The sequence below is a fragment of the Homarus americanus genome, unplaced genomic scaffold (genome assembly GCF_018991925.1).
Source record: "Homarus americanus isolate GMGI-L3 unplaced genomic scaffold, GMGI_Hamer_2.0 scaffold11302, whole genome shotgun sequence".
In the NCBI taxonomy this organism is placed as follows: Eukaryota; Metazoa; Arthropoda; class Malacostraca; order Decapoda; family Nephropidae; genus Homarus; species Homarus americanus.
The window spans coordinates 405,205-416,951 of NW_024736744.1; the positions used below are offsets into that span (position 1 = coordinate 405,205).

General features: G+C 46.0%; 1 protein-coding gene across 1 annotated transcript; it reads right to left on the reverse strand.

The window, feature by feature from the left end:
* Nucleotides 1–2,017: 2,017 nt before the first annotated feature.
* LOC121872427 (facilitated trehalose transporter Tret1-like) lies at nucleotides 2,018–7,426 on the reverse strand. Its single transcript, XM_042375169.1, has 5 exons — nucleotides 6,838–7,426; nucleotides 4,397–4,559; nucleotides 3,158–3,922; nucleotides 2,930–3,056; nucleotides 2,018–2,479 (listed from the first exon to the last, which is right to left on the reverse strand). Exons 1-5 carry the CDS (start codon nucleotides 6,995–6,997, stop codon nucleotides 2,297–2,299), a joined length of 1,398 nt encoding a protein of 465 aa, XP_042231103.1. The 5' UTR covers nucleotides 6,998–7,426; the 3' UTR covers nucleotides 2,018–2,296.
* Nucleotides 7,427–11,747: the final 4,321 nt, after the last annotated feature.

Below are 11,747 nucleotides of genomic sequence, written 5' to 3' on the forward strand. Positions count from 1 at the left end.
GTACTGTGTAGTGTAGTGTCATAGGGTAAGGAGGCATGTACTGTATAGTGTAGTGTCAAGGGGTAAGGAGGCATGTACTGTATAGTGTACTGTGTAGTGTCATGGGGTAAGGAGGCATGTACTGTGTAGTGTAGTGTAGTGTCATGGGGTAAGGAGGCATGTACTGTATAGTGTAGTGTAGTGTCATAGGGTAAGGAGGCATGTACTGTATAGTGTAGTGTAGTGTCATAGGGTAAGGAGGCATGTACTGTATAGTGTAGTGTCAAGGGGTAAGGAGGCAGGTACTGTGTAGTGTAGTGTAGTGTCACGGGGTAAGGAAGCATGTACTATATAGTATAGTGTTGTGTAGTGTCAAGGGGTAAGGAGGTATGTACTGTGTAGTGTAGTGTCATAGGGTAAGGAGGCATGTACTGTATAGTGTAGTGTCAAGGGGTAAGGAGGCAGGTACTGTGTAGTGTAGTGTAGTGTCACGGGGTAAGGAAGCATGTACTATATAGTATAGTGTTGTGTAGTGTCAAGGGGTAAGGAGGTATGTACTGTGTAGTGTAGTGTCATAGGGTAAGGAGGCATGTATTTTATAGTGTAGTGTCATGGGGTAAGGAGGCATGCACTGAATAGTGTATGTCAAGGGTGAGGCACACTGTGTAGTGTCAAGGGGAAAAGGAGGCATGTACTGTATAGTGTAGTGTCAAAGGCAAGGAGGAATGTACTGTGTAGTGTAGTGTCATGGGGTAAGGAGGCATGTACTGTGTAGTGTAGTGTAGTGGCATGGGGTAAGGAGGCATGTACTGTATAGTGGTGTGTAGTGTCAAGGGGTAAGAAGGCATATACAGTGTAGTAGGTCATGGGGGTAAGGAGGGATTTACTGTACAGTGTAGTGTAGTGTAAAGGTCAAGGGGTAAGGAGGCATGTATTGTATAGTGTAGTGTCATGAGATCAGGAGGCATGAATACTGTAAGTAGTGTAGTGTAGCGTCAAGAGGGAAGGAGTATGTACTGTATAGTGTAGTGTGTAGGGTCAAGGGGTATGAGGCATGTGCTGCAGTGTAGTGTCAAGGGTAAGCAAGGAGGCATGTACTGTGTAGTTTAGTGTAGTGTCATGGGGTAAGGAGGCATACCTATAGTGTGTGTCATGATATGAGGTATGTATTGTATAGTGTAGTGTGTGTACAGGGGTAAGAGCCATGTATTGTATAGTGTACGTCATGGGTAAGGAGGCATGCATTGTATAGTGTAGTGTAGGGTCAAGGGTAAGAGACATGTGCTGTATAGTGTAGTGTAGTGGTCAAGGGGTAAGGAGGCAAGGTACTGTATGTGCGTAGTGTAGGGTCAAGGGTAAGAGACATGTGCTGTATAGTAGTGTAGTGTCAAGGGGTAAGGAGGCATGTACTGTGTAGTGTAGTGTAGCAATGTGTCATGGGGGTAAGGAGGCATGAACTGTATAGTGTAGTGTCATGGATAAGGAGGCATGTACTGTATAGTGTAGTGTAGTGTCAAGGGGTAAGGAGGCATGTACTGTATAGTGTACTGTAGGGTCAAGGGGTAAGGAGGCATGTACTGTACTGTATAGTGTAGTGTAGTGTCAAGGGGTAAGGAGGCATGTACTGTATAGTGTAGTGTCATGGGGTAAGGAGGCATTTACTGTGTAGTGTAGTGTCAATGGGGAAGGAAGCATGGACTTAGTAGTGTAGTGTCATGGGGTAAGGACGCATGTACTGTATAGTGTAGTTTCATGGGGTAAGGAGGCATGTACTGTGTAGTGTAGTGTCAAGGGGTAAGGAATGGCCGTTGTTAAATCTTGGAATTCCAAATATTATCTCACAACGATACACCTGTTTTTGCCGCTTCAATTCCAGCGTCCTCAATATCAAGTATAGAACTAAAACAACTTAATTATAATTGTTCGAGTAGTTAATCCTATTACAATAAAATCCAACACATGCAGACGTACTCTTAAATATAATAATAATATAATATGACCTATGATCACCTATTTGTGGGGAAGTAAAAACATACCATAATAGAAAATTATATTTTAGGGTAAACAATACTCTAAATTATGACACTAATATAACCACACTTCCTTTAACATACAAAATAATAATCATTGACTTTAACACAGGAATGGAACGGTGATTTGTTTACATTCCTTGTGATTGATAACACGGGTGATTGACCAGACTGGGCATCATTTAGTAACCAGACTGCCTCTGTCTTAATAACTACACAGATCATTGATCAGACTGTATATATTGTAAGGGTCAGACAGCCCGCTATATGCAATGTTATTGTCTTTATTAGCCAACCCTCCTACCAGCTGTCTCCTTCACGAACAAGAGAGAGTAAGGTATTCCTACAGCTGCCACTAAGCCGTATGTCCAGTAAAGGCCAGCTTGGGTCAGACTAGCCTGCATGGGGCTGTACAACTGTAGGGCAGCAACATTCTGCAGGCCGCCTAGCAGGAGGCACACACTTGTAGCCTGTAAGAGAATAAGATGATCACTTGTTCCTCCTCCACCAGTTAAATAAGGATCAGGAAAGGTTAGGTTAGCCACAATAATAAAGGTCATATTAGTTCAATTCACAATGAAAAACACAAGAACAAACTTTAGTTATAGAATTCCCGGTTGGGCATAAAACGAGTTTTATTCATAATGAAGAAAGAAACATATCTTCCATTTCTCTGTGAGACTGAAGGTAAATATTGATCTCATCCTTATTGTTGATAGAGTTATAATTTAAGGACCTGACCGGCGACCAACTTAAAGTGAGACAGTCACTGTTTTGGGACTGTGTCTGACGTGAGAGAAAAGTTTTTAAACCATAACTGATGTGAGACTGCCGCTACTTTAAACTAATCATTGGCGTGAGAAAAACTATCTTTAAACAATAATTAACTTATAACAAATATCTTTAGGACCAGCACTGACCTGTGACCTGATGACAGTAGGGAAGTACTCAGGAGTCAAAATATAAGGGATGGGCCCAGCGCCCAAACTCTGGCCGAAGGCGATCATCAGAACACACATCAGCGGCACCCACGACCAAGACGCTGACCTGGAGACATGGATCATCATGAGCCACATGTTTAAGAACTTTCCCTATTCATGCCTTTCAAGCTACACCATGAAACATACTAAAGAACGTGGGCAACTCACCCAGCATCACTCTGGTATATCATAGTTGAGTTGACTTCTAGAGGTGTTCCCAGAGCCACCTCCATCATGGCAGGCGACCCTCCCGAGTCAGTGAGGAACACGTAGGTGCCAAAGCAGGAGTTAGCAATCGTGAGTAACAACAATGAGAGCACCAAGCAGCGGCGTCGTCCTATACGGTCCAACAGATACATTATGGTCACGTTGCCTGCTATCAATAGCAAGTTGAACATGATTGTGCTGACAGTTTCATCGAACCCTAGGCCAGCAGTAACCAGTATTCTCACTGTGTTCATCTTCATGACCTGAACACCACTGAAGTTGCACATCATGGAGAGACCAAACATCACCAGGATATTCTTTATGACGTCCCGCTTGATCAGAGCTCCCCATCCTGATGTTCCATCTCCTCGCTGGTTCATCATCTTCAGAATTCTCAACTCCTCCTTAATATCCGCGTTGGGACCTCTGAGGCGGCGGAGGATGACGGTGGCTTCAGCTTCTCTGTTCTTTACGGCCAAGTAAGTGGGACTCTCAACAAGAAACACAGCTACGAGAAAGCAGTGTAGTAGTGCGACGGCAAAACTGACGAACACAACATAGTACCAACTCAACTTGATGCCCAAACCAATGATTGCGACACTACCCATATTCATCACGACGTTGTACATGACCGATGCTGTGCCCCGGATGGTTGTGTCCACTATCTCTGATGCATATGTCCTCACTGCTACTCCCAACATACCGAATGTGATGCCTTCTAAGAATCTGAAATAAGAAACTATGAAAAGGAGTTTGCTTAGAACCTTAAAATTATTAATTTATGTATGATTATAGAAACAACGGTCATTCGCAGTGAGATAATGTGCTGCAGTATTAGTACAGTGCAGTATTATGACCACATACCTGATGCTGACCTAAAAGATGAACTCGTTTAATGATATCAAGACAAAACTTGGAGAGTCACAATGCCTATGTGCCTAGTGCCAAGGATTAAGTTATAAGACTTTCAGGAGCAAGATTCTGTGATATTAAGAATAATCAAAGTTTGGTCATCAACTGTTTGGGAAGCCTGAGTCAGTGGCATGAGACACCAGAGGAGGAGAGAGAAGGTTTTCATAGAGCTGATAACGCAGCTAACATCTCACCTTGTGCCGCCTTCTGTCAATTCATAAATGTTTGAAGTTCTGCAGTTTTTGCGGGCCAGTATATTACCTGTAGATATAAGAGATCATTACTCACCTGCCAACCAGCAGCATGGGCGGGTTGAGGGAGAAGCCGATTAATAAACTGCCGAGGGCACCGGGCAGCGCAGTCACCAGTACAGACCAACGTCGACCTATTGTGTCCAGCAGCCACCCCGCCAACAGAAACCCCGGCAGTGACCCCAAGAAGATCATGCTTCCTGACATGCAAAGTACAGTATCCAATAGTATTTCTCAATCGATTCCTTGTTTGATGATCTGCACAAAATTACATTTCTGAAAACTTTTTTTCTTTGATTCATCCTAAGCCTTTAAGTCCTATTTGCCTGACGTCTATAGAAAAAGATGCAGAAACTTGTGTCCATTAATATAAATCCTTATAGAGAAATAAGTTTCCGTGAACGGTAGTTTTTGGTCCCAACTTTATTCCTGAAGAGACTATAGGTTTTCGTTGCCATCTAACTGTAACCTCAGCCCACAGTGCCAGCTAACTGTATCCTCAGCCCACAGTGCCAGTTACCTGTAACTCAGCCCACAGTGCCAGCTAACTGTAACTTCAGCCCACAGCGCCAGCTACCTGTAAATCAGCTCACAGTGCCAGCTACCTGTAACTCAGCCCACAGTGCCAGCTACCTGTAACTCAGACCACAGTGCCAGCTAACTATAACTCAGCCCATAGTGCCAGCTAACTGTAATTCAGCCCACAGTGCCGGCTAACTGTAACTCAGCTCACAGTGCTAGCTACCTGTAACTCAGCCCACAGTGCCAGCTACCTGTAACTCAGCCCACAGTGCCAGCTACCTGTAACTCAGCCCACAGTGCCAGCTAACCATAACCTCAGCTCCACAAAAAGCCAGCTACTGCACCAGCCTATGTGCCAGCTAACTGTAACTCAGCTCACAGTGCCAGCTACCTGTAACTCAGCCCACAGTGCCAGCTACCTGTAACTCAGGCCACAGTGCCAGCTACCTGTAACTCAGCCGACAGTGCAATTTACCTGTAACTCAACCCACTGTGCCAGTTACCTGTAAATCAGCTCACAGTGCCAGCTACATGTAACTCAGCCCACAGTGCCAGCTACCTGTAACTGTGCCCACAGTGCCAGCTACCTGTAAATCAGCTCACAGTGCTAGCTACCTATAACTCAGCCCACAGTGCCAGCTACCTGTAACTCAGCCCACAAAGTTAGCTACCTGTACCCAGCCCATAGTGCCAGCTACCTGTAACTCATCCCACAGTGCCAGCTACCTGTAACTCAGCCCACAGTGCCAGCTAACTGTAACTTAGCCCACAGTGCCAGCTAACTGTAACTCAGCTCACAGTGCCAGCTACCTGTAACTCAGCCCACAGTGCCAGCTACCTATAACTCAGCCCATAGTGCCAGCTAACTATAACTCAGCCCACAGTGTCAGCTAACTGTAACTCAGTCCACAGTGCCAGCTACCTGTAACTCAGCTCACAGTGACAGCTACCTGTAACTCAGCCCACAGTGCCAGCTAACTGTAACTTAGCCCACAGTGCCAGCTAACTGTAACTCAGCTCACAGTGCCAGCTACCTGTAACTCAGCCCACAGTGCCAGCTACCTATAACTCAGCCCATAGTGCCAGCTAACTATAACTCAGCCCACAGTGTCAGCTAACTGTAACTCAGTCCACAGTGCCAGCTACCTGTAACTCAGCTCACAGTGACAGCTACCTGTAACTCAGCCCATAGTGCCAGCTACCTTTAACTCAGCCCACAGTGCCTGCTAACTGTAACTCAGCTCACATTGCCAGCTACCTGTAACTCAGCCCACAGTGCCAGCTACCTATAACTCAGCCCACAGTGCCAATTAACAGTAACTCAGCCCACAGTGCCAGCTAATTGTAACTCAGCCCACAGTGCCAGCTAACAGTAACTCAGCCCAAAGTGCCAATTAACAATAACTCAGCCCACTGTGCCAGCTAACTGTAACTCAGCCAACAGTGCCTGCTACCTGTAACTCAGCCCACAGTGCCTGCTACCTGTAACTCATCTACTTGTAAATCAGTTTACATGTTATCTAATATACTATAGGAGTAGGCGTGTGTCTGTTTGTGTGTGTGTGTGTGTGTGTGTGTGTGTGTGTGTGTGTCTGCTCTGGGCAGCCAAAACGTCACAATCGTATTTCATCAAACTTGGTGGAAAAATCGCAAAAAATTCGTCGAGTGGAACAAACCTGGTCCCATGTCGATGGTTTCTTTAGGAAGCCATTACATAACCATTTTATTTACGCTGGAAAACGATGCAAGTATACGGACTTGGCGCACCCTCATTCGCTGTACGCTGTCATCAGCGTCAAAACTCTCACAAGGGCACGAACGTGCCCGCGATTACATGTTTATAATGCTATTACACATGACTAACAATGATAGAAGTCAAATCAGGTCACGATTGCAGTGCCGCTAATCTCTAGCTCTACACACCTGGCAGTCTTAAGAGGTCAGTTAGAGACTCACCCAACATATCTGTCTCGGAGTCAGTGAGGTGTAGTTGTGTGTTGAAAATGGTGGAGTTGTTTTGGATGATGTGAGCAATGAAGACGTTGGGCCACGCAACAAACATCCCCGCCACCATGTAGGACAGTGACCCTGCCAGTAGCAGCAGTATCTGAAACATGATGTTGATGAAGAACTGAGAGAGACACAGAGAGAGAGAGAGAGAGATGACAAAGAGAAAGCGAAAGAGATTTCGAATAGGCCAAAAATTTATGAAAATTTCGGGATATTAATTTAAAAAACGAAAAGACAAGGCTAGAGAGAGGATCACAAGAGAAAGGATCACAAGATAAGAGAGAGGATCACAAAACAAGAGAGACTAGACGCAGGATCACGAGAGGATCACAAGAGAATCACACGAGAGAGGATAAGAAGACAAGAAGATCACAAGACAGAGTGGGTCACAAGAGAATCATGAGAGGCTCACAAGAGAGGATCACAAGAGAATCACGAGAGGCTCACAAGAGAGGATCACGAGAGGGGTTCACAAGAGAGGTTCACAAGAGAGGATCACAAGAGGGGATCATGGGACTAGAGAGAGGATCACAAGACTAGAGAGAGGATCACGTGAGTAGAGAGAGGATCACAAGAGTAGACAGAGGATCACAAGACTAGAGAGAGGATCACGTGAGTAGAGAGAGGATCACAAAGACTAGAGAGTGGATTACAAGAGTAGAGCATCACAAGAGAGAGGATCACAAGAGTTGAGAGAGGATCGCAAGAGTTGAGAGAGGATCACGAGAGTAGAGAAAGGATCACGAGAGTAGAGAGAGGATCACGAGAGTAGAGAGAGGATCACGATAATAGAGAGAGGATCACAAGATTAGAGAGAGGATCACGAGAGTAGAGAGAGGATCACGATAATAGAGAGAGATCACAGGAGTAGAGAGGATCACAAGAGTAGTGAGAGGATCACACGAGTAGAGAGAGGATCACGATAACAGAGAGAGATCCTGGGAGTAGAGAGGATCACAAGAGTAGAGAGAGGATCACAAGAGTAGAGAGAGGATCACAAGAGTAGAGAGATTATCACGAGAGTAGAGAGAGGATCACGAGAATAGAGAGAGGATCACGAGAGTAGAGAGAGGATCACAAGAGTAGAGAGAGGATCACGAGAGTAGAGAGAGGATCACGAGAATAGAGAGAGGGTCACGAGAGTAGAGAGAGGATCACAAGAGTAGAGAGAGGATCACGAGAGTAGAGAGAGGATCATCAGGCTAGAGAGAGGATTACGAGACGAGAGAGAGGATCACATGATGGCAGGTTTACTGTTTCGTTAACACAGCCATTAAAACACCTTTACTTATAGATTCATAAACGAGTGGATGCTGACGTAAGACTCTGAGAAGGGACTGTACCTCTGTTCTTACCTCAAGAGTTTGTCAAATTAATTGAATCTTCCCGTGTCTGGTGTGTGTGTGGGGGGGGGGGTTTCAAGTATGTATAACCAACCCTGTATCCTTAAGTGACCTTCAGTGTCGGCTCGAAGGCCTCACAAACTCTGTGTTGCATTGAAGTGTGAAGTTTTCTCTGCTTGATGTCCTAATTATGAGGACACACATAGGACAAGTCTCATGAAAACAGAAAGTAAAACATCGGAAAATGGGAGGAAAATATTCAGTGAGATGAGGGTAATTTCTTGACACTGTACAATCAAAGACAAAAGTCATGTCACGGTTTTGTCCGAAGATTAAATATAACTCGTGAAACATTATGAGAGCCCTACTACAAGGCAGAGCGCACAGAAAGTTTAGCCCTTCGGCATATGTTTTCACTAGATTTCACTACACGACTTTTGTCTTGGACCGGGCCTCACCAGCAGCAGTTGACTCAGAGACACACAGGTGACAGAGGATAAATAAACCAGAGATTAAAGTCCCAAACACAGCAGCAAAGATCCATAAACACGCTGATAGATTGTACTTCTTCAATACCTACTCTTATTGTGTACCTCCTGTACGATGGCTGGTGACACTGTGGGGCTTATGGGTTGTTTGTGTTCACACTCAGGATGGGTTGGAGAAAGGAAACTCACAATGTGCTCTCTATATACATGTTGTATTGGATGTACAATGCAGCTTAGTGCTGGGAAGGCAGCATGGTTACAAGCGTGATGTAGAGAGAGCTGGTTGGTGAGGGTGCTCAAAGGAGGACAGCTTGTGGGTCGCCATGCTCGCCGGCGGGAGCGAGGACCGCCAGGCAGGCGGAGGAGGAGGAGGAGGAGGAGGAGGAGGAGGTGTTGCTGGCTGGTTGGTGTAGGTAGAAAGAGAGCGATCACCACGAGGTCAGGTCTTAAATAGCGGAGGTAGGCGTGGGTAGATAGTTGACCCCCGCTCCGTGGGCGGCGCTGGTTGACCTAGACCACGAGGCACACACTGTGGAATTCGCGGGGTCGGCTACTCAGCGAAAACAGCGTTTGTAGGGGAGAAATCCACTACAATACTCCCTTCTTCCCTCCAGGCGGTGTAGGAGACTTGTTGTCTGCAGGGTTGCATAGCACATGTGAGGCAGAACGGGCGGTGCATGCCTCATGTAAGACAACGGCAATGGCGTGAATGAGCCGGCCGCTAGAGACAACTGTCTAGATACACAATATCTGTGGGAGTAGAGAGGGAGAAAACGGGTGTGTGGAGGCGCTGAATGTTGTTCTTCCCTCATGGCAGGTACAGAGTCGTCAGATGCGCCTGCTGGGGTGTATGGGCCTGGGTCAGGAGCAGGGGCTGCGTAAGCAGAAGCGGATGAGGGCTCGTGACAGCAGCTGGGTCCACGACAGCAGCAGGGTACAGGACATTAGCAGGCAGTACCTGAGGGAGAAAAGAGTTGTGTGTGGGTCCGCACTCAGGAGCAGGGGCCGCGTTAGGAGAAGCGGCAGGCGGTACTGCTGGGCCGGGGCGGCGTCTGAGGCAGGACGGGCGGTGCATGTGTTTCCCTCACGGCAGGTACAGAGTCGTCAGATGCGCCTGCTGGGGTGTATGGGCCTGGGTCAGGAGCAGGGGCTGCGTCAGCAGAAGCGGATGAGGGCTCGTGACAGCAGCTGGGTCCACGACAGCAGCAGGGTGCAGGACATAAGCAGGGAGTACCTGAGGGAGAAAAGAGGTGTTTGTGGGTCCGCGTCAGGAGCAGGGGCTGCATCAAGATGAGCTGCAGGGGGTACTGCTGGGCCGGGGGCGGCGTCGGAGGCAGGACGGGTGTGCTGGGGTCGGTAGAACGTGGTGCTTGGGACAGGAAGAGGAGCTGGTGTCTGCTTAGAGAAGCAGTGCTGCTCTAGGGTGTCTAACCTGCGGTGTAGAGACAGTAGTTGTAGAGCCGATGAGAGCTGCTTCTGTGTGGATAAGCCAGTTTTCCATGTTGCTTGAAGACTGGGAGAGTGATCGGTTTCTCCTCCATCCTGTGTGAGTGCGAATCTCCGGGGGTCACCATTTGTGGGGTAATGGGATGTTTGGTGTTCACTCAGGATGGGATGGAGAAAGGAAACTCACAATGTGCTCTCTATATACATGTTGTATTGGATGTACAATGCAGCTTGGTGCTGGGAAGGCAGCATGGTTACAAGCGTGATGTAGAGAGAGCTGGTTGGTGAGGGTGCTCAGAGGACAGCTTGTGGGTCACCATGCTCGCCGGCGGGAGCGAGGACCACCAGGCAGGCGGAGGAGGAGGAGGTGTTGCGGGCTGGTTGGTGTAGGTAGAAAGAGAGCGATCGAGTACTGTACGAGTACGAAGTCTTTAGTTAAGAGGTGAAAGAAGATTATTAGGGGTTGAGGGAAAAGTGGTGAAACTGAAATACAGCTTAAGTAGAAAGAATCTGGGCTCAACCAGATCGCTTCATCTTTCTTATTGGTGTTTTATCTTTGTTCTGCTCCCTTGGGTCGTCAGACCTTTGTATTAATATTGGTTTATTTATATAATGCTGCTTATTATTATTATTTTTATTATTGTTGGAGTTAGTGAGCCCGCCCAGGTCCTTGTGTAACTGGGAGGGTAGTCACATTTTTTTTTTCTGAGGTGTTAGTTAAGTGTTAGTTGTGTTAGTCTAAAGGTACACTGTATGGAGAGGCCTGCCAGGTTCTTAGTGGAGCTGGTAGGTCACTCTCATCTTTTATTTTCTCTATTAATGTTTTATGTGTATATGTGTATATTGGGGCAGGAGGTGGTTCAATTACTTCTTCCTGGCTGATGTAGCTGGGAGGGTAATCACATTATTATTATTATTTTTTTTTCCGATGGAGTTAGTGAGCCCGCCCAGGTCCTTGTGTAGCTGGGAGGGTAGTCACATTTGTTTTTTTCTAAGATGTTAGTTAAATGTTAAATGTTAGTTATGTTAGTCTAAAGGTACACTGTATGGAGAGGCCTGCCAGGTTCTTAGTGGAGCTGGTAGGTCACGCTCATCTTTTATTTTCTCTATTACTGTTTTATGTGTATATGTGTATATTGGGGCAGGAGATGGTTCAATTACTTTCTTCCTGGCTGATTTAAACCAACTGTGTTCTTGGAATTCTTCGTTGTCTATATTATTTATCCAGTTCTGATATGTTTCTGTGTTAAGTTCAGTCACTTTTTTCCAAATATTTGCAGCTTTGTTGTGTATTTCTACATTGATTGCTAAGAGGTTTGCTCTCTTGTGTAGCTGTTCATTATTGATGTGGTCTGTATATTTTATGTTATATATAAATCTGAGGGCTATATTTTGTACTGTTTGTAACCTTTTAATGCTCGTTTTACTAAGGGTGTTCAATGGGATGGGTGGGTAGTCCATAATTGATTTGACAAGGGCAATATAAATCTTTCTTTTGTTATTAATGCTAAGGTTCTTAAAGCGTTTTATTTTTGATAATCTTATTCTTGCCTGTCGTTCTTTATCTTTTAAGTATGTT